Source organism: Cryptomeria japonica, chromosome 2 (genome assembly GCF_030272615.1).
Source record: "Cryptomeria japonica chromosome 2, Sugi_1.0, whole genome shotgun sequence".
In the NCBI taxonomy this organism is placed as follows: Eukaryota; Viridiplantae; Streptophyta; class Pinopsida; order Cupressales; family Cupressaceae; genus Cryptomeria; species Cryptomeria japonica.
The window spans coordinates 144,268,023-144,291,766 of NC_081406.1; the positions used below are offsets into that span (position 1 = coordinate 144,268,023).

General features: G+C 36.9%; 1 protein-coding gene across 2 annotated transcripts in view; it reads right to left on the reverse strand.

The window, feature by feature from the left end:
* Positions 1-3,510: 3,510 nt before the first annotated feature.
* LOC131071338 (uncharacterized) overlaps positions 3,511-23,744 on the reverse strand; it is a 96,572-nt gene continuing 76,338 nt past the window's right edge. Inside the window, exons 5-6 of one of the 2 annotated variants that reach the window (XR_009112503.2) lie at positions 21,630-21,718; positions 3,511-3,980 (exon numbers count right to left, since the gene is read on the reverse strand). Coding sequence is in view for 1 of the 2 variants with exons in the window: in XM_058007127.2 (XP_057863110.2) it covers positions 3,938-3,980 (43 nt within the window). In the remaining variant the exon portion in view is untranslated. The remainder of the gene's footprint in view (positions 3,981-21,629; positions 21,719-23,744) is intronic. The other variant, XM_058007127.2, reaches the window with a different exon arrangement.

Genomic DNA, 23,744 nt, shown 5'->3' on the forward strand with positions numbered 1-23,744 from the left:
CCCGAGGTTTCCTACCATTCTATGATGAGTAGAGCATTTAATCAAGGCTACTATGGTCACCTGGGTCCAACTCAAGGAGTCACTAACTAGAGATGTATCCATCAAGAAGGAAGTTGAATGAACTCAAGTCAACAAGATCCAACTTCCATGCATTGCACGACAATCTCAATTTAATTTAAAAGTCCAGTTTTAAGTGGTAAATAATTAGTGGCAGCGAGATTTCCCATGATCATTCCCTTAGTCATGGCTCATTTGAGTCACATTTCCAGCATTGAGAAGGGGTGGTTATAATGACAAATATAAGGCAAATTGGTAGTTAAATGGTGAGTTTCTTAACTCCCTTAGGAAGACCATTGCCAGTATACTAACAACAAATACAGCATGAAAGATTTGAAAGTCGGAAAAGAAGTTGAGATTACTATGCTTGCCATAAAGAGGAAATAGCTGCCCATAGGCTTCTTTAAAAAATTACAATAAATTCAAACTAAGTCCCAACAAATAGAAGCGCAAATGCTACAACATTGTAAGAGAAGCCAAGCCTACTATGCTCACCATAAAGAGGAAATAAATGCAGAAAGATGCACTAGAAACTTAGAGAAATGAACATCCAAAGGTGATCATATCCAAAAACACCAACAAACAAAACATGCAATGCCATTCAACAAAAATTCTCACTTCGTGACAACATTGAGAAAAATTTGACAACAAATAGATGCACAATCCAATTTGCAAAGATGCATTATATGCAAGGAATTTTGCCCGAGAATGCTTGTTCATTCATCAAATACTAATGCTACTTGCAAAAGATGTTTCAATGAAAAAGGAATACATCAATTCTTATCATTGAACAACATGGACCTAAAGGAACAACTTGTTGTGTTGAAAAGCATCTCCCAGGTGGAAGAAATATGCATTGCTAGAGAGAACCTAGTATTACAAGTAACCCACACTCTTGGAGGCTAGTATAAATATAGTGGTCACACAATAAGGTTCATAGTAGAAGAAGAATTAGATGTGCTCTTAATTCGAAGATTGCATACACAAGGGCATTATTACAACTGTTATGTGACTAGAAGTCACGTTAGAGACGCATTGCATTACAAAGTCAAATACAACCCATACCATAATGATGTTACCATAAATGTTAAATATTTAACACAAATCCTTGAATAAAGAACAGACATTTCAACAATGCTTCATACCATTGAAATAGATGAAGACATGGTGATACCAAATAATGAAGTAGACATTGATGAAGACCAAAATGAAAATAGCATAGTTGATACATCATCATTTATGTCTAAATTGCCAAGTAGACGTCGTTAACTAGAAATTATTAAGCAAACATTAGAACTTGAGGACAACACAAATAACATTATTGAATAACATAAAATATACTCATTTCCAATAAATGAACGCAATACTAAGAGTTTGCTCGATATGGCATTTTCAACTCTCTTTCCAAATGGATCTGCATTACACATGCAACCATGAATAAGAGAAATACAAATGCTTGAGTATACATTACAATTGGTGAGATTTCATGACCAAAGATTCAAAAGGCATCTGAAATTTCAATATTTTATCTTCAATGTTATTCCATCAAAACCCTAAGAGGAAGCGCCTTTCGAGGAAGCAATATCCTCAAAGTTAAATAATTGTCAAAAGTGTTAGACCAATAAGTAGTAGGGCCCTTTCTGTGACCCTGAGAACAACCCAAAGCCAAATGGCCGATATCAAATCAATGACAACAATAGAAGGGAAACCCCTGATAATCCAACCATCAAAACCACATCACCGTAAAGAGGTAAGGAAAGATCAATATCCACCACAAAACGAGCAAAAATTGAATGCCCCATGAATGAAGTGGAAAAATTAACCTTCAAAAAAAGGCCAATAGAGTTTCCAATAGCTTCGAAATAGGAATTCTCCCAAACCTAAAAGGGGAGATCCAAAAGTCGCACCCACACCAAACACACATTAACTGGTTTAGTAAGGGGGTTGAAAGAACAAGGCAAGGCTTAAGGGAGAGGGAGTTCTCTCCTCAAGACCATAACTTCCCTAAGACCATAACTTCCTTAAAAGATCAAATCTTTGTCCTCCATAGAAGAAAAAGCAACAATAAATGAACCTTTTGCACAAGGGAAAGTTCTATCTTACCAAGCTTGAGAGGCCACCAAGAGCCCACAACCCAACAGTGAAGATCTAGAAGGGAAGGTAAAAGACCAGAAAATTTGCAAACCAAAGCAATTCAGTGGTAGAAATCTTCAATCTCCACATCAACACCACAGACAACCACAGGGGGGGCCCAAGCAACCAAGAGGACAAGAAAGCCTAAAAGGAGGATGAGCTGGCCTAGCAACCTAGGCAAAACTCCTAACATCCCCAACCCCCACACCAGAGGAAGAAACCCCTACAAAATTAGGTACCAAAGGAGGCTCAAAAGAACTAAGAAGGCACGAACCTAGAATAGGGGATGAAAAATCCTAACGAAGCGAAGCAAAGGTGCCCAACTATTGGCAGAGGGCGAGAGAGAAGCATCAAATACCTCCCCAACACCTCCAAACGCAGCCACAAGGCGTGAACCAACCATAATAGAGACCAAAACCACCATAGAAGCACCCAACATAGCATTCACAGCAGACACAAGCTGTACACACCACAAACACAGAGCAATAATCCTTGTTAGATAACAACGCATCAGATGTAGGAGACTTCGAAAACTCTGGGCAGGAGAACTCATGAGCAGAAGCGAAAGCCATTCCATTCATCCATAAAAAATATATACTTTATATGTTACTTTCTAATAGTTTCACATTAACATATTATAAAATTTAGTTGTCTTTATATTTAAAAAATATAATGTTGGTTCTAAATAGTTTTTCTTTCATGATCATGACATGATAAGCTTCTGCACCTGCTGTCACTATAGGTTATCCCTCTTGACATAATTAGAAGACATAAACAAACATTTCATCGAATACAAATATTTGCACCACAAGAAATAATTTCTCCAAGACTTATAAATTTAGTATCTGATAACAAAAAAAAGGGAAACATCAAAATTTAATATAATCAATGCTCGAAGGCAAGGCATAAGTTTAGATGAGGTTGTAGAAGATGTCATTGTCAAATTAACTCGACACAGAAAACATTCTATAAACGCCCTCAAGAGATTGCAGAAGAAACCTTATCATTAAGAACAGCATTAAAGGAAACACCAAAGTTAATATGATTCAGCAAATACCATCAAGATGGTGAGGACCTATTCCAGAAAATTAAAACAGTTTTAGATCCAACATGCTGTGTAACACAAGCATTTGATTTATCACGTCAAACCCCATCAAAAGCAAGTGTTTTAAGATTCAACTAGCGGATAAAAGGCCATGATAAAGAAATGATAAAAGATAGCAGGTACTCCATTTCATCTGATATTATTATGGCAATCTTCTAAATAACAAAAGTATGTCTTCAAATTGCGCATTTCAAATCTGTCACAGGCAAAGAATGAAAGCAGAAAGACAAAAAACAGATCATTATACAACAATTTTGTTTATCCGCATTTCAAGTATTTAATCCATACAACCTATTGGCATAAGGATATTCAACCTGAATATTAATTGATTCTAACATCATACCTGTTCACCCTCAGTTCAAACCCATTCTACGAGTTTGCAAAGGTCAAGTTAGACAATTACAGATTAAGGTGTATCACACAACAATTTATTTGCACTAATTTACAGATAATGATGCACATGTACTTTTTGCCATTGCTAGTCCTCAGAAGCTGGAGACTCGAATCATGTAGTCAGATGATTGAGAAACCAGCTATTGAACATAGTTCAATTTCAACTAGAGCTTTTTCCTTACATGGTGACTAAACGTGAATACCAAATTGCTTTGAAAATAATCTCGTAGCATGCAATGTGTAAGAGAATCACATGTTCCCCTTCCGTTCCCAGCGTTCCTTAGTATCAAGCCTGTCATAATTCAAATAATAAAAACATAAATAAATCAATTGTTAAGTTCTAGACCTGAATATCTCAACTATTCAAATATAAGAAAGATTAACCGAAAAATTGAAAAGAAAAGTGAGCAGACAGACATGTATTTATTATATTGACCAAAAATGGACTTCATGCGTACCCTATTGTTTGCTAATTTACAATTAGATTGATAAAAATGCAGCGGATGAATTTCTAGCTGTTAATGATGGCTACCTTGGCGACTCGTTCAGCATATTAAAAGTGGATAGGTAAGTATTTATACTTCTTTTGTTGTGAATAGTTAATAACCATTATATATGGCCATTAATGCATTGATAAATTTAATTTGGCTCGCATGATTTATCATTAATATCTGCAGTTCCAGAAAAATTAACTTCTTGATCAATATTATACTAAGCTTCTGGATTCAACTGTGAATATTTTGTTTGAATCAATGTTTCAGATCACACTCCATGATCCATCATCAGGATGAGAGAAAGCTAATGAAAGAAAAATGGATAAATTGCAGACCAGATAGCTTAAAAAAAAATGAGAGGGTAGATGAGGTGCACAACTAACTAGGATAAACCAAAAATAAAAATAAAATACTCCTGCATTTATATTTTCACGCATATATATATGTTCATTTCCTTTTGAGCATTTATGCACTCTCTTATACATTTGCATTCTTTTTTGTATGGGTTTGTTCTTTTGTTTCTTAGCCATCTTTGTGCTCCTTTCATTTTTCTATTCTTAGTTTTTATTTTTATCCATTGTTTTTCTTTTCTTTTCTTTAGTCCGTTTTTTCCTCTTTCCTTTTTATGGATTTTTATTTTTATTTCTACTCTCTTTTTTTTGGTTTGTCCTACTTAGTTGTGCACCTCATCTACCCTCTCCTCTCCTTTTTAAGCTATCTAGTCTACAATTTATCCATTTTTCTCTCATTAGCTCTCTCTCATCCTGATGATGGATCATGGAGTGTGATCCGAAACATTGATGCAAACAAAATATACACAGTTGAATCCAGAAGCTTAGCATTGTTAATGCAATAGTAGCTTCTACAAGATAAGACTTCTCTAACCCGTTAATCTCCTTTATTCTGTTATGGTCTATTCATCTATGCTATTAGATTATCTGATTTATGCTTTCCGAACTGAATATGTTTATCAGATTGTAACATTGATCATGATTATGATATTGGCATTGGATAAAGATGGATTAGATCGACGACTTGCTTAACATAGTTAAGCGTCGATCTAAATGCTATCGGACTAATAACCCGATAGCATATTAATATTATTTGTTATTGAGTTTAGTTCATACCGATAAACATTTATAATCGGGCCATTAACAAAGCATCATAACTAACACCATTTCAACCGAGTGTTTGAGTATTAAATGTTAGTTACCAAACATAACCGAAATCGGGATGTGCAATATGGAAAGACACCGATCAATAGGTGCCTTGATCGGTCATGTCTAAAAGACATGACTGGTCAAGACATCTATTGACTGGTCTTCTAAAACATATAAAACCCGACATGAATCATTTGGAGAAGACATATAAAAATATTAATGATCTCTCTCCTTCAACCTGCAACAAAACAATCAGATTATCAGACAATATAATCATATAAAATTCTCACATATATAATTTGTTCTTTTATTGCAATTGAATAAAGCTTTACATGGTATCAGAGCGAGGCTAATCGAATCTGAGGCTATTCAATTTCTGAATAATTCAAGAACAAAATTATATATTATATCACATTTCCAAAATGGCCAGCGCTATTAGATTTGAAGATAGACTCGGAGGTAGCGATGATTTCTCAGCTTGGAAGTTTAGAATCAAAATGATTTTGAGAGAAAACAAAGTTGATTCATATGTTCAAACTGAACATGTAGCACTCGAGAATGAACCCAACAAAACAGCATGGATTGAGGGAAATGAAAAGGCTATTAAAATAATAGTTGATGGGGTAAGAAACAACATAATGCCCATCATAAAGAAACAAGAGACAGCTTACAAAATGTTCAAAGCACTTGAAAGGACATTTGAGATATCAAATGCAAGTCGTACTCTGGCATTGAAACGAGAGATAAATCATATCACGATGAACAAAGGGGAGACAATCAACTCCTACTTCATGCAAATATCAACCCTAAGAGATGAACTTGCAACCCTTGATTATGAGATCCAGAGTAAAGAATTAACACTCACTGCTCTAGATGGGTTGCCCAGTGGATGGAGCACATTTGTCCAAAGGCATTAGTGCAAGGTCCAAATATCCTAAGTTTGAAAGGTTAAGAGATGATTGTCTCCAAGAAGAGTCGAGATTGAACAAAATTGGAATAAAACAAAAGAACATAGACGAAAACCTTCAAGTCCTAAATACAAACGCAAATAAGAAAGTAAGAAGAAGCAATTTAGAAAAAGAAAAAGTCATCAAGGCAAGAACACTCCAAAGAAAGACCTATCACATATTCAATGTTATAGGTGTGACAAATTCGGACACTATGTTGCGAAATGTTCGGAGAGAGCCAAACAAGCCACATTTGTCAAAGTAGGAAAATCCAAAAGGGAAGATGACTTTGAGAACTATGTCCTCTACTCAGCACTCACAAGCCATACAACAAACAAGTCTAACTCATGGGTGATCGATAGTGGTTTATCCAGACACATTACCGGTTTTAGAGAAGTGCTAGACTCCATGATAGAGGAGAATGATGAGGAAGTGACCATCGGAGATGATTCCTCACATCCAGTCAGAGGAATTGGAACCTGCATCATCAAATTAAAGACAGGCATGTCATTGCAACTTGAAGGAGTACTATATGTCCCCGGCATCAAAAGAAATTTAGTCTCCATATTAGCACTAGAGGATAATGGATACAGAGTGACCTTCATGAAAAACAAGGTGTTGGCTTGGACGAGAAATTCTACCATCAAGAAAGCTAAAGTCATTGGACAAAGACAAGGCTATTTGTATGAGCTATGCACAGAGCCCAACTTAGCCTTAATTCATGAAGCCACAAATGCAAATGAGGTGTGGCATAGAAGACTAGACCACCTGAATTATAGGGCTTTATCATCTATGGGAAATCTTGTCACAGGTCTACCTAAGTTGAAGCAATATCATTCAGAGGCGTGCAAGGGATGTGCCCTAGGTAAAAATACCAAGGGTGCCTTCCAAAATAGTACTAGGAAGACAAGCAAAATATTATAATTAGTTCATTCTGATGTATGTGGACCTATGTCCGAACCCTCTCTAGGGGGATTTGTGTATTATGTAATATTTGTTGATGACTACTCTAGGAAAACTTGGATCTACTTTCTGAAATGTAAAGAATCAGAAGAGATCCTCAATAGGTTTAAAGAATTCAAATCACTAACGGAAAACTACTCAGGAAATAAAATTAAAACCCTAAGAACTGACAATGGGGGGGAATATACTTCAGAATTATTTAAAGATTTTTGTAAAAATTCAAGGATTAAGAGGGAGTTAACAATACCTTATAATCCTCAACAAAATGGGGTCGCTGAGAGGAAAAATACGACTATTGTAGAAGCTGCCAAAGCCATGATCCTTGATCAAAATCTAAATATCAAACTTTGGGCAGAAGCAACTAGCACTGCGGTATATATACAAAACAGATGTCCTCACTCCCACCTTAAAGATAAAACTCCTGAGGAAGTCTTCACCAAAATAAAGTCAGATATCAGCCACCTTAGGATATTTGGGTGTCCTGTCTATATACATGTACCTAAAGAGAAAAGACTAAAACTAGAACCTTCTAGAAAAAGGGGAATACTTGTAGGATATAGTGAAACATCCAAGGCCTATAGAATTTATATACAAGGTCAAAGAAATATTGTAACTTAGTAGGGATGTAATCTTTGAAGAAGACTTAGCCTTCAAAAGAGCCCAAAGTACAATAGAACCTAAAATCTATATCCCTACTCCTAACATAGAAGAAGATCCTACTCTTGAGCTTCAGAGGGAGAATCCTGAGGAAACTATAGGTGAAACTCAAAACCCACCTAGAGAAAAACTCAAGAAAAGACCACTATGGGCCACCAAGACTGTAACAGAAGCTCAGAACTTTGTTGCTCCTTCAGGAACCTTCAGGGAAAGTAAAAGGCCTAATAAATTCACTAGCTGTGTTGCCCTTATGAATGATCTCTCTAAAGTTGAACCAAACAATGTATCAAATGCACTTGAACATCAAGTATGGAAGGATGACATGTCTGAAGAGTATCAATCCATTATGAAGAATGATGTTTGGGAGATCGTTCCTAGGCCAACTAAGAAATCTATTGTTTCATCTAAATGGTTTTTCAAGATCAAACATGCTGGAGATGGCAGTATTGAAAAACACAAAGCCAGATTTGTAGCTAGAGGGTTCTCACAAAGGGAAGGAATAGATTATGAAGAAACATTTGCACCTATTGCCAGATATACATCGATAAGAGCTATATTAGCCATTGCAGCAACAAAGGGATGGAAGGTACACCAGATGGATGTTAAGACAACATTTTTAAATGGTGAGATCTCAGAAGAAATCTACCTAGAGCAACCTGAAGGGTTTGAAATTCATAATGCAGAGTCTCATGTATGTAGACTTAAGAAAGCTCTCTATGGGCTCAAACAGGTTCCCAGGGCCTGGTATGAAAGAATTGACACCTATCTCTCAAAACTAGGTTTCACTTAAAATGATGCAGATCCTAATCTCTACTACAAAAGAAATAAAAGTGATATGCTAATATTGATTTTATATGTTGATGACCTATTAATCACAGGAGATGATCACCTTATAGATCAATGCAAGAAAGATCTATCCACAGAATTTGATATGAAGGACTTGGGACTAATTCATTACTTCCTAGGGTTAGAAGTATGGCAGAATTCCAATAATATTGTACTAAACCAAGGAAAGTACATCTTGGACATTTTGACGAGATTCGAAATGCTAAACTGTAGGCCCATGACCTCTCCTATGGAAACCAACTTACATAAATTTAAAGAAGCAGCGGCAGAATCACAGTCCACTGATCCTACTCAGTATAGGCAGATGATTGGGTCCCTAATGTATCTATTATATACAAGGCCAGATATCTATTATGCTATTAATGCTCTAAGTCAGTTTATGTGTGAACCTAAGGAGATACACCTAGTGGCAGTAAAACATATTATGAGATACTTACAAGGTACCCTAAACCTTGATCTTAAATATGAGAAAGTTGATATAGATCTACACGGATTTACAGATTCAGATTGGGCTGGCAACGTGGCTGACAGAAAAAGCACTTCAGGGTGTTGTTTCAGTTTAGGTTCAGCCATGATATCTTGGATCAGTAGAAAGCAGTCTTCTGCAGCTCAAAGTTCCACCGAGGCCGAATATGTTGCAGCTTCTATGGCTGCCCAAGAGGCAGTATGGCTTAGGAAGTTGTTTGTGGGATTGTTTGGAAAACGTATGAAACCTACTATTATTCATTGTGACAATTAGAGCTGCATAAAACTTTCAGTAAATCCAGTATTCCATGACAGGTCCAAACATATTGAGATCCCATACCACTATGTACGAGATATGGTTGACAGGAATGTAATTCAATTAGAATATGTTTGTACAAGAGATCAAACTGTAGACATTTTGACCAAACCTCTTTCTAGAGTGAAGATTGATCACTTCAGAAAAGGTTTAGGTATGATAGAAAGGTAATCTGCTTTGTAAATAAGATGTTTAATGTGTAAACTTCTTTTGTCATGTTGGGACATTTTGGGTTTCACCCCCTGTGTTCATATCTAAGAGGTGACGATCTCTCAGATTATGAACACTTGTATGCAAACATCATAAGGTGACGATCTTATGATTCTCTAAACCAGTTATCATGTTGGATCTTTGGTATGTCATGGATGTGCCATGATGGTGTTGTGGTAAAACATTTGTATAAAATGTTTGTGCACATATCACAGCCTGGATAAGATGAGAATTTAACCATCCTCATATGTTTATCTGTAGTATTGTGTGTTTAGGCAATACTAATATCACGTGTTCAGGTGATATCTTGTCATAATAAAATGATGAATCTTCTATATCACATGGTTAGGTGATACTCTATGTCACATACTTAGAGTGATGTTTTATATTTGTATCTTGTGTCCTGATGGTACTTCATATCATATGTATAGATGATATATATTCTTGGAGACTGACATTATTCTGGTTATGAAAGAGAAATGTGATGCAGGTTACTTTATCCATCTTCCAAAGCTAAGAGGGAGTGTTAATGCATTAGTAGCTTCTGCAAGATAAGACTTCTCTAACCCATTAATCTACTTTATTCTATTATGGTTTATTCATCTATGCTATTAGATTATCTGATTTATGCTTTCCAAATTGAATATGTTTATCAGATTGTAACATTGATCATGATTATGATATTGGCATTGGATAAAAATGGATTAGATCGACGACTTGCTTAACATAGTTAAGCGTCGATCTAAATGCTATCGGGCTAATAACCCGATAGCATATTAATGTTATTTGTTATCAGGTTTAGTTCATACCGATAAACATTTATAATCGGGCCATTAACAAAGCATCATAACTAACACTGTTTCAACCGAGTGTTTAAGTATTAAATGTTAGTTACCAAACATAACCGAAATTGGGATGTGCAATATGGAAAGACACCGATCAATAGGTGCCTTGATCGGTCATGTCTAAAAGACATGACCGGTCAAGACATCTATTGACCCGTCTTCTAAAACATATAAAGCCCGACATGAATCATTTGGAGAAGACATATAAAAATATTAATGATCTCTCTCCTTCAGCGTGCAACAAAACAATCAGATTATCAGACAATATAATCATATAAAATTCTCACATATATAATTTGTTCTTTTATTGCAATTGAATAAAACTTTACAAGCATAATATTCATCATGAACTATGGAAATTTAACCTCTCTTCTTGACCAATGCCGACACCACTTGGCATATTCCACAAAACTATCACAGTTGCTTGTACATTGCATATCTGTATCGAGCATGGTTATTGAAAGCAGCTTTTACCTTGGTATTTAGTGGTGCTTAGAGAAGAGTTATATTTTTGAGAGGATTATAATAGCTGCTTGGTGATTTGCAAAGCAAAGGATCTCCGTGATCCTGATCTGATTGTTTAGAAAGTCAGTTGATGTAATTGTACATTTACAAAATAACGTATATATGTATAATTATAGTGTACACATACACTATCATTCACAAACATGAAACAGAAAATAATTTAGAGATTCGCCGATGACAAGCTAATGGTTCAAAAATCATAGAAAAACAGAGATGGCTAAACCATGTTTCACAAAAGAAAAGCTCACGCATGATGCATGGATAATATTACTTACCGATGATCAATATCCAAATAGTAAGCATCAAAGGTTTAAATTTTAAAAAGAAATAAATTCTGTAATCACATAAACGTGTTTCATGAAATAGTCACTAATGTCTACAACCTGCACACTTTAAATGCTGAATAGTTAATAAGTTTTTTGAAATAAATGTTAAAACTGACAAAATGTTGGATGAGAAAGCCGTGTAATTCCTCCATTGCATAACCATGTTAAGAAACAATCTTTCTACAAGACAAGATGTGTTGGAGACATGGAATGGACAAAATCAACAGCTGAATATAATTACGTCTCCCAGCTAATCAAAAACATGTTTCCCAGGTCAAATGGTACAGTAGATTGCCAAGAAAAGCAGCAGATGGCCAAAAAAATGAAAATGAGGGACGGAGTTTATCTATTGCAAGATATCTACAAATAAAGTTTTTCTTGAGAGGACATTTAAAGGTCGTTTTCAATTAGAAACAAATAATTTTGTTAAACCCTTCATTACTTTCATAAATGTTGAGGACATTGGCTACCTGCAGATGAGGCACACTGAAGATGAAAAATCAACTCTTGGTAAGGCATTGACAAATACTCGAGAATCCCTTAACTCAGAATTATTACAAACATGAAACCTAACAAAAAGGGATCATGGAATTGTCATCATGAATTGGGACTGTCGAGGGTGTCATAAGACTCTGCAAACTAATAAGACTTGGAAAGGATTCCTTTAATACTGATTATGGACATGGATGATGGTGGATTGTGACTTTCAAGATAGCAGTTTTATTTTAAGGAATGACATTGGTCATAGATGATTAATCATTAGGGAGATTTCAGTGCATAATAATCTTCAAATGATGAATCAAAGATATTAGAATGTAAAGACAGTATATTTTCAGTTACAATATAACTACTTAAGTGTGCCTGTGCATACAATGGAAGGTCATAGGCTATTTGTAAAATTTATTTAATGAAGCTTCAGAAATGAGAGTTCTCATGTCTGTAGAAGCAAATCTTTCATATTATGTTGTGCTTGCATTAAATGATTTCTTTCCCATGCTCATGAAAGCAATTCTTTCTTGTTTTGTTAACACTTACCTTGATTTATCTTTCTAGCTATGTCTATAGCACTCTTATTTCCCACATAAAGTATCAGAGCAATACCAGCCTTGTCCATGTAGAGTGTACTGAAAAGGAACTTCATCACAACTGATCATACCTAGCGGTACCAGATGAGGATAGGTATTTAACAGCTATGACAAAGCTAAATATAGATATGTTAGATGAAGTGGAGAAGACAGCTAAAATGAATGATATAAGAAATGCAACAACATCATATGAGAAAGATTCAAGACACAGCAAGTTTATTGACATGAGATGTTTGTCTTCCTTTAATGAGGACAGTTAGTACAGATGGTATGAAGAAAGGATTGCAGATAGAAGACAAAGTATAATTGGAATGGCAGCAGCCCTGCGATCATAAGGTAAATTGAAAGGTCAAAGGTCAATTTTAGAGCTTCTTTCATCAAGCTTTTGGAGTAAGAATCTCGTCTTCATAAGTGCAAATCATCTCGACTTATTTCTCTGTGTAAACCTACAGATGCCTTTCTTTTCCAACAATATTTCATTAAGGTAAGTAGGGATTTTGAAAGGGCCAAAACCCTTGTACAATCAAAACAGATCAAAGAAGGATTCACAAAAAGCAAAACAGCCAAAGAGGCAAACAAAACAAGTCTCACAAGGAGTGAGACAGAGGCCAGCAAAGAACATCAGAACCAGCAAAAGAGCATGACCACAAGCAGGCCAGAACCCAGTCAGTTAAGCTGGCTTGAAACCAACCAACATCAAAGACCTCAAAAGAGGGGTAAGTCGTGGCTTTCGATATGATTTTGATCTCAGCTCAGTGTCTATCCTGGTAAACCCTAATGGTCAGTCTAGTGGTTAAGATTGTTTCATCCTTGTCATAGATTATGTTATTATTTTTAAACAACTATAATCTAAAACATTCGAACAAATAACGATGATCATTTATTTCAATCTTAATGATTCTTATGATAAGATGAATACATACTTGACATGTGAGTAATGTGGAAATGTAGTTACACGCACACACACACACATATAACTTATAAGTATAGGACTCTAATTTTACCCACACATAAACATGTATGTATACTAATATATCTATGCCACGACTTGAGTGGACTTTCCCTTGTAAGTGAGTTTGCATGATATCAACATTGCAAACTTTGAATTAAAAGTTTATGTGCTCGCATAATAAAGAACCATGGGTTCTTACTTCTTAGCCGATATGAATAAAATTTAATCAGCACTCTCTTAACGTGATTGTTTCCACTGCCTCTTTAATGCATGAGGAATGGATTTACCACTTAGTGGATTGAAAATCCAAGGAAAGGAAATGAAATTCAATATAAATGAAATATGAATTGGCTTGAACAATTCGAAATGCAGGAAACAGTTTGTTATGGATTGAGTTGAGAATCATTTGAAGTCCGTGGGATTATATATGGGATGATTAGTCTTTTTAAGACACTATATCTCATACAAAAAGAAAAACTAGAAGAATCTTTTGAATTTAATTTCTATGGAAGAATAGTGATAGCTGAGTTCATACACAGTCGTAGCCAGTATAGGAAAGGAGGTGGTATAGCTCTCCAGCCAAACAGAAGAGTCCTTCAGAACCGTAGTTGCCAGACAAACTTCTGCCAGGTTATGTTTCTTTTAAGGCTCTGTTTTGAATTGCTAAATCTATAATGTTGTAATACACTATTTGAGAGGAAAGTTCTTCCTTTTAACATAATTGATTAGGCATTACAAGCTCATTCACTGCAGAAAGCTTTTAGCTTGAAATGGTAGACTGTATCATTGTAACTGTGAAACACATTAGGCTGTATAGAAATGTTTTATACCTTTGTTAAGGATTTGTTGTGACCATTTCACACATCGCCCCATTAGAATGGGGACCACCTCTTTTTCGCTTAGTTTTGCCTGTTCTTCTCTTTGCTTCTTTAGGATTTTGAGTGAGGTCTGTCTGGACTAGGGCTAAACCCTGGGGGTTTCTTTTGAATGTGTTTTCTAGGGCAAGTCCAGTTGAATTTTGAAGGTCACTATGTATCCTCCCGAGGAATGAGATTGAGATAGTGGGTTCATATGTCTCAGGTTAGTTTAAGTCAGGATTCTGTTTGGGGTAAATTCGAATTTTTTCTAAGTCCCAGCATTTTGAGGATGAAATTGTACATTTTGTCTAGGCAAATTTTGACCAAATTTTTGGAAGCAAGATAACTGATCCTGGCCTTGAAGATGACCTAACCCTGCATGATGAAGTAATTTGAAGATTTTAATTGTGGATATTTTAGCTTGAAAAGGTGAAATCGCCCCTGTCCCTCTCCTAGGGACCAAGGCGAAAATGTTATTTAATGCATATTTGTCTCTAACTTCCTTTAATTGTTTTGTGCAAGGTCGCCAAGGGAGATAATTGGACGTGAATTAAAGATTTTAAGGATTTTGAAGGTTTGAAGATGATAAAATTGAAAGATTAAGACAAATTCGCTCCTGTCCTCCACTGAAGGACCAAGGCGAAATGGCTTATCAGGGTCATTCTTGGCCTTGATTGGTCAAATTGAAGCGTCAAGGGCACAAGGAAGGATGAAATGGGCATAATAGAGTGTCCAGACTTAGTTAAAAGCAATGAAAGGTTGAACTTTTTGTCTGGCAAGGTGAATTCGCTCCTGTCCCTCACCAAGGGACCAGAGCGATTTTTCTTTGTACACACCTTTTTGGACCTTTTCTGGATTTGAGCTCTCGTTCGTGGCTTGTAAAAAGATGATATCTTCCCCAGCAAAGGAAATTTGAGATGAAAAGTGAAAAGATTTGGCCTTGAGGACAAAAGGCGCTCCTGTCCCTCACTGAAGGACCGGAGCTTGAATTCCAAATTTGCATTATCCTTGCAAGATTTAAGTGATTTCGCGATTTGAAGAGGTCAAGGGAAGTATGTTTTGCCCGTTGAATATAACTTGAGTAGGCCACAAAGAAGGGAATCAACCCAAATGGCAATAGGCGCTCCTGTCCCTCTCCAAGGGACCAGAGCGATTTTCTCACAAGACAAATTTCTGGCAAAGGTAAAGCAAGTTTCATGTTTGAGATGAATGAAGGAAGGCATAATCGGTCCATTGAAGATAATTTTGAAAGCTAGCAAAGCACAAGTGAGCTTATAATTGCAAAATCGCTCCTGTCCTTCACTGGAGGACCAGGGCGAAAAACACAGTATCTAGCTTCCCCCTCCAAATTTGGACGAATCCAGGCCAAAACACAAGATTACAATGGTATTTAAAGTGCTTCAAGGAAGAATGAAGTTGCAAGGACCACAAAATTCGATGAAAATGGGCTAGGGCGCTCCTGTCCCTCACCAAGGGACCAGAGCGAAATCTTCAAGTATGCCTAAAAACTTAACGTTTGAAATACTATTTCTTGTTTCCAGGACTCAAGATAGAATGGAGAATCATGTTTTATGCCTTGAGGGTAATTGGAGGTTGATGTGGTCAAGAATTTGTGCAATAAACTAAAAGGCGCTCCTATCCTTCACTGAAGGACCAAGGCGATTTTCATAAAATCAACAAATTCCCTCCAGAATCACGCCAAGGCAAAGTTGTGCAAAGTGAGAAATATCTTTCGAAAGATGATGAACAAGGAATTGCCCCCAAGAATCGACAATCTCAGGCTCAAATGTAAAAATCGCTCCTGTCCTTCACTGGAGGACCAGGGCGAAAATCTTGGAAGAGTCTATGTTGCCTTGAGGAAACGAGTTGAACATGCACGTTTGAAACAAATGAAGATCATTGTTTACCCCCAAACTTGAATTGGCAATTTGAAAGACAAATACCAAGGACCAAAGGTGAGATCGCTCCTGTCCCTCACCAAGGGACCAGGGCGAAAATGCTTTAAGGCAAGTTCCTTCCAAAGATCAAATGAATTAAACTCAAAATTTCAAGCAAAAATGCCATTTTGGACGCCAAAGGTGAGGTTTTGAACGTGAAAATAAGAAATGCAAGGTCTAAAATGCATGGGCGCTCCTGTCCCTCTCCAAGGGACCAGAGCGATGTTATTGATATCCATTATTTTCCCCATGCTTGAGCACTTACTTCAAACAAATCACATTAAATGCCAAATTCGCTAAAACCTTGAAATATTTTAATTTAATTGGCATTTAATAAGGGTGCGTTGATATTTAATAATTAATATTAAGCCTTAGAAAATCGTTTTTTTTAATTATTATTAAGGCCTTTTGAAATTAATTATTATTGTTTTAAAATAAAAGGATAGAGCGCTTGGGGTATCATTTTAATATTTTTTATAAAGTCAGCCTCTTCTTTTATTAATTTTTTGTTTATTTTTGGCCTATTTTCACCAAGTCGGCCTATGGGGAATGAGGTGGTGAGCGCCTATATAGTAGGGGTATTTTGAGCGATGTTAATCCATCATTCATCCATTTATTCAATGTGCGATTTGGAAGAACAAGAAGGAGTGCGAAATCTGATTTAAGAAGAGCGAATTTTGTTGAAAGCTAGAAGTGATGAAGTCTAGAGGAAGAGCATCGTGCTAAAGGGAGAGCCTCGACCCACATTTTGCCTAGCGAACTTGCCCAATTTTGCATCATTTCTTAGAATTAGTTCTCGAGTGGAGGTATCAAGATGGCGACCCCAAAGGCAGGAGCATCCACTAGTCGTCCAGCTCTCATGAAGGAAGATCAAAAGAATGAAGAATTGGAGACCAAGATCGTGTCAAAGTGGAGCAACATTGGAGATACCAACTTGGGAAACTTCAGTGTGAAGAAGTTTCGAGAGGTCCCTTACATTGGACAGCCATCACCTGTCGCAAAGAGAATAATTGAAAGTGGCATCATCAAGGCGGCCGGTTTTCCTCCAGCAGTCTAGTGCCATGAGCTGATGATCGAGTGTGCTCGCCATTATGACCCACAATCAAGATCGATCGTGTCCAAGGAAGGGAACACTCTAGCTTACCTTTCAGAGGAGGCTATAAGTGAAGCTCTCCATCTTCCAGAGCATAGAGATATGATTTACAAAAGCTTAGAAGGAGCCAGGTCCATGTACGAAGATGATCCAGACACTTGCTTGAGCATCATCAATAAGAATTGGTTACTCAAAAGTCGTCCTCGCCTGAGCAAGATTCCCAACACACCACATAGGATCGACTTCCAGGAGGAGTACAGAGATTTGATAACTCTGCTCAACCGAGTTACAGGGGCTCCTCAAGCCTTCTATTTCGAGAAGTGGATGTTCTACTTCATCCAAGTGATAGTTCAAGGAAAAGGAACAATTCATTGGGCTAGAATGATTAGCCATTGCTTGGACGTGCAGTTAAGAAGACTGAAGGCTACCAAGTCATTCCACATGAGCTCGTACATCATATATGCCTTGATCAGGAGTTTTGAATATGCAGGACTGCCTCACAGAGGAGTGATCGGAAGAGGGCCCGGGGAAGTCAGAGTTTGTGACTCTTACGTCCATTTGCATCATCCACCTGGAAGTGACTACAAGTTAGTCAATGATACCTTCACGATGAACATCACCAAGACATTGCAAGGCGGGATTCACAATCGGCTATCTCAAGATGCACAAGAGCTTGTAAAGAGGTATGGTGCTTGGTTCATCCAGTTCCAGAAGTTTACATATATTAGAGTTCATGGGTGTCCTTCACCTCCATATATTTTGCCGAGATATCCGACAGACAGGATAGTGCTACTTGAGGTGACTAGGCAGTTGGCAGCTTATGCGAAGGCATTCAGACACAGGCATGGAAATGGAATTCTTGTGCCTATCATACTAAGAAATTCAGTTGAGGTATGTCCTAATGCTCTAGCCATGGATGACGCAGAGAAGGAGTTGGCATTATATTCATTTTCATTCTTTGCCTTGAGAGAGAATTTTGATCCCTATGGGTATATAGAAGAGATAGTTGGTAGAAAGTACAAGCATGAATTTCAGGTGGAGAATTTTTGTATGAATCTCTCAGATGATTTTGAAGTAAAAAGAAAGATGCATTCCAGATTGCCTTTAGATTTCATTAGGAGATGCGAAGTCTACAAAGTGGCCGATCAAGCTCAGGATAGTGGCAGACATCTCCAATCATCTTATGACCGAGAAAACAAAGCAGTGAGGATAGATTGGAACGAGCCTGAGGTTTTGGATCTAGATGCTTTGATGGCTCCAGTTTTGTCTTGTACTCGCAGATGGGTTGATGTGCAACATCAAAAGTTGAGAGAACAGAACATACCTATGACTTATACTTTGGAGGAAAGACCAGGGGAAGGGGGAGCAAGTGTAAGTGAAGGCAATCCTCATCCTAGAAGCACAGGCGAAGGCAACCTTCGAAGCGTAAGTGAGGGCAATCCTCATCCTAGAGGTGCGAAGAGGAAAGAAAGACCTGAGAAAAGGGAATCCTCCAAGAAGAAGCAAGAGGCCAATCGAGATCGCTCATCCGGCACATCTTCTCGACATGAAAAAAGGGCAAGTCAAGTTGTGAGACAAGAGAAGAGGACACTCTAAGTGGAGGAATCTATGGAATCAATGGTACAGAATGATAAACACGAAGAAGGACAGGCACCTCAACGTTCATCAAGTCAATCTCTCCAAGTCAATAAGCTACATGAAGACAAGAATAATGATGAAGTGACATCTCCTCTCCGAGAAGAAGAATCATTACCTAAAGAGATACAAGTTAGGGAGACGAGATCAGCCATTCCAGATTGGCTGAAAGAGAGACTAACAAGGGTGATTGTGATCAAAGACGAAGATAATATAATTGATTTAGAAAGTCTTGTAGGGAATTCTCAGGAAGTAACAGAGAAAAGGAAGGCCACTAAGATGTCCAAGATGATCAGAGATGAGACAGGATCCAGGAAATTGCAAATTGCTACACCAGCAGTGGACAAGTATGAAGGTGAAATCCTCGCAGAGGAGTATGATGTAGAAACATTTGAGCTTGGTCCACTCACCGCCGAGCAGACATTGGAGGAGGTAACTGATTCATTTGAGGCACTTAAAGACAAACTTAAGGAAGAAATGGAGAAAAATAGAAAGCTTGAGAGAGAGGTTGGTGCTTGGAGAGGCTACTTTAGCCATCTCAATCAGCCTTTGGGACGTCAGGATCCAGCAGTATCTCCTGTGCAAGCACTTCCCCTTGAATCAGTTGGTGAGGCAGAGAGAGTCAAGAGCTTGGTCCAGCTTATGAGCTCTTGAATTGACAAATCCCATACAGTTGTCGTTGAGTTTGCAACGAGAATGATGCAGACTATCCACCGAGCTATCCAGGTTCTTGAGATCATCCACAACCTAATGATAACAATAGCCGCCTTTGCCCACACTAGAGATGTTATCATTCCTGTTCTACAAGTAATCAGGCAAACACCAAGGAAAATCCTAGCACAAGAAAAGATAATGGATGGAGGAGCTCATAATTTACTCCAATGGTCAACACTACTTCAGATGAAGGAAGTTCTTTTTGAAGACATCAGCACCAAATGCAATCAAGTTGAAGAAGTCATCCATCCGATTCAGGACAAGGTGTTTGAGGTGTTATGTACTATTCTTGGCAGAAGGATCGAAGTTGAGACAAATGTGGATCTTCAAGAGTTGGAAGAAAAGGTCAAAGTTATCTTTTGCAAAGATGAGAATGTTATCATAGATGAACAACGGGATCAAATGTTTGCCACCATGCTCCTGATTGAGAAAATCAAAGAACTTGAACCTGGATGGGATGCGGCTCTTCTCAAGACTTTCGATCAGGTCATCCACTTGGAGGAACGAATGAGGAATCTTCCCGAGATTCCTATTGCTGAGATTGAAGGAATTGTGTCTAGATTCATTGCATATGCTAAGAAAGAGCATTGGAAAGGGAATAGGATTCTAGAAGAAAGGTTGTTGTAGATGATGTGGCACCTTAATTATCATTGGTCTATGTTTCCTAGTTTTTTGTGCCAATTAAATATTTGGCTATGCATTTAATATTGTTCAATAAAAAGGGGACTTTTTGTAATAAACCCTAATTAGGGTTTAGGTGTCATAATCTCAGCCATTGATCTTCGGATGATCTGGGCCGTTCATTGTAATTGAGGATGCTATATATACCCTCACTCATTTTCATTTTGTCATGAGAGATCAGATGATTAGCAATTAGAAGTTAGAAGATTAGAGCTTTTGAGAGAAGAAAGTTATTTTGTAGCAAGATTGAGCATTGAAGAAAGAATTTCAAGCAATTGTTGTCTATGTTGGCTTTGAGATCAATAAAATATTGAAGTTACGGTGTTTTATTGCAATTCTCGTGGCTATCTTCATGGTTGTTTACTTTCTTGAATCATTCTCAGTCGAAATAGTATTTGAGTTTGAAGGATTAAGTGTTGGGCTTGATTTTTGGTGAGATTCACGTTCCAAACCACTAGCTTCTTACTGATTGTAAGGACGCCTTGTGTGGTCAACTGGAGATATTTGGATGGCTTGAACCTTCAATCATTATTAAACTATTGATATGTATCTTCATGGTAGTATCGATAATTCTTAATGATTCGAAAAATCATTATTCACCTTAGAAGATCGCATCAATTCCAGTAAAGTTGTAATTCCTTGGCGATACTGAAATTGGTAAAATCTTACCAAGTCTAGCCCACATTGAGTTATTCTTAGGATTAGATTAGAATATATCTCTTGCAAACCCTACCTTTTGATCTTTTTGAGAACTTGTTAATTTTTAGAAAATTCTGCAATTCGGAAACGTAAGGCCCCTTGATGAAACAGCATTCACAACGACCACTGGTGCTTATCCACACGTAGAGACCCTACATCAAAGAACCTTGGAGTCATCCTGATTGATCCTTTTTCGCGACATCTTCAGCAATCAGAGGCTTTATTCAAGAGAGGATAAGGTACCCTTGGGTATTTTATTCTGTGTTAGGCAGTGTACAAAATACACGTCAACAGGATTTCAATACATTATACCTGAAACTTAAGGGAGGCTTGATGATAGAAAATCGTTCATAGTCATCAAAAGAACAAATAATTTGTTAATTTGGAAAGGAAAAAACAGAATACAATAATTGTCCAGACAAATTATATGCTATGGCTCAATATGTAAGTCAGAGCATTACAGGAAAGGAAAGACTTGGAAAATTTAATGAGGAATAGACAATTTAGCATAGTTATTAGGTTGAGATTTCATACCTGTGAACATGAGGGAGCAAGATGCTAGCTCGTGAGCACAAGTATGGAATCAACATTATAATCAGTCCAGTAACGAATAAGCTAGCAACCTATCAAGAAACGCTTAATTGGTTATCCCGCAACAGAGAGCAAAGAAAGGAAGGAGGCTTAGCCTTCGTATTAACCTAGAGAGACAACTGAATTTGGAAGGCAGATTTTGCTAGGTTACATGCTCTGTGTTTTTAATGAGTATGTAAACAAATTCTGAATGGTACTGTACAATAATTGCAAAAGTACGATCTTTCTTGTGTCTCACTCGGTGCCCTAGCAAAAGTCCGATGTTTCTTATGTCTCACTCAGTGCCCTAGCAAAAGTTCAATCCACCCCAGTCAGTGCCCAAGTGAAAGTCTGATCTTTTTTGTGCTTATCCAAAATCAGCGATGAGGTATATTAGAGTGCTTGTGATTAAGAAGGGCCCTGCCTAGGAAGTAAATAGACGTTTTAATTTAAATTTGAAAGCGTAATACAAGTCGGCTTTTGTATTGAAATTCTCAATTGCAAAACATTAAATAAAAGATCAATTCGGCCTAATACAATCAAGAGACACCGTTACATTTCTATAAAGGTGGGATTGATCATTCCATTTGATCAATCCATGATTTTATGCTTCATGTGCAGCAATCCTATGCAAGCAAAGGCAATCTTACATTATCAAGTATCAACAAATTCTTCAAGGACAGCAACTTTGTTATTGCAAGCAAGGTGAATTCAACTTCAGCAGTCAGCAAATTCATTATTGCAAATCAACGATTCTACATCTTCAAGAACAGCGATCAACACCAAAGATCAACGAATTCAAGACAAACATCAGCATTTGACATCACTATCACAGTGAAAGCTCATTGACACAAGGTCAGTTTTGCCAAATTAAAGATCAATTTGAGGCCGCTAGGCTGTTTAGAATTTGTTTGCAGGTCTGAATCAGGTCATATTGAATCATTTTTTATTGAAATCAGACCTTAGCTATGTTGGCATTCTTGTCATTGATGTCAACCGATATGTCGCATTGTTCAGTATTGTTCAATCTGGAAACACAAAGTATATTAGACAAGAACAGAATTAGATCTGGAAGCAGAATGAAGTCTGAAATAAAGTCATACCAAAATAATATCTTAGAATCATATCGATATCATATCTGCAATACTGTGTAGAGAAGGTTGCTATCAGACTTGTTTTCTTTTACTTGGTCTAAACTTTTTATCAGACTGGTTATGACAGCATAGATGTTATTGGAAAACGTGAATGAATCACTCTTACGATATTCATTTATTATTGCAAAAGTCAGTTGGTACAAAATGGTTGTTTGATGTTGGTTATAACTTCTTTCAAAGTGATTATGTATGAAGAGATGCAGTTTAAAGGCGGTTTTGGGCTTATAAAGTTCGAACTAAAAGAAGTTTGTTTTATTAATTTTTAGTTGAACTTATTTGTGATAACAAATAACTACTTCTAACAGGTGGCAACTGAACTCATTCTTTTATTTATTGACTTTGGTGACTAAAAGAATGATAATAGAGTGAAGCCAATCATATTTTGAAGTTTGTATGCTGTAGATACGATTGTTGATTCAGTCTTCTCTGTGTCTCTATATACACAGTGAGTCTTAATCATAAAGCTGTGGTTACTAGATTCAGTCTTCACAGCAGTGGTTAAACTCTGGTCAAGAATCACTTTGATATTAGGACTGGTTGATTGTAAGTATTCTTCAATATTGGCATTCGTTAATTGTGAAGTATTCTACAGGTTACTTTATGTTCAGACTTGCTTAAAAGTTTGTATACAGATTTGACTGTAAAAAGTATACATCTCTTTTCAATCAGACCAAAGATTTTCTATGCATACATGAAATGAAGTTTGTCTAACTTCTATTCCAAGTTGAATCACAGGGAAAAGAAACACAGGAGGCTATGTATTGATTTGGAACAATGCCAAACAGATCTGTACTTGGAATATTGATTACTCAGTGACATTCTCTGTTGAATGCTTTCTGAAATACAGAGACTTAGTGACTTTTTATTCATATAACATCTATACTGTTGAAAACTTCAGAGATTATTATTTTGTAATCTGCAACCA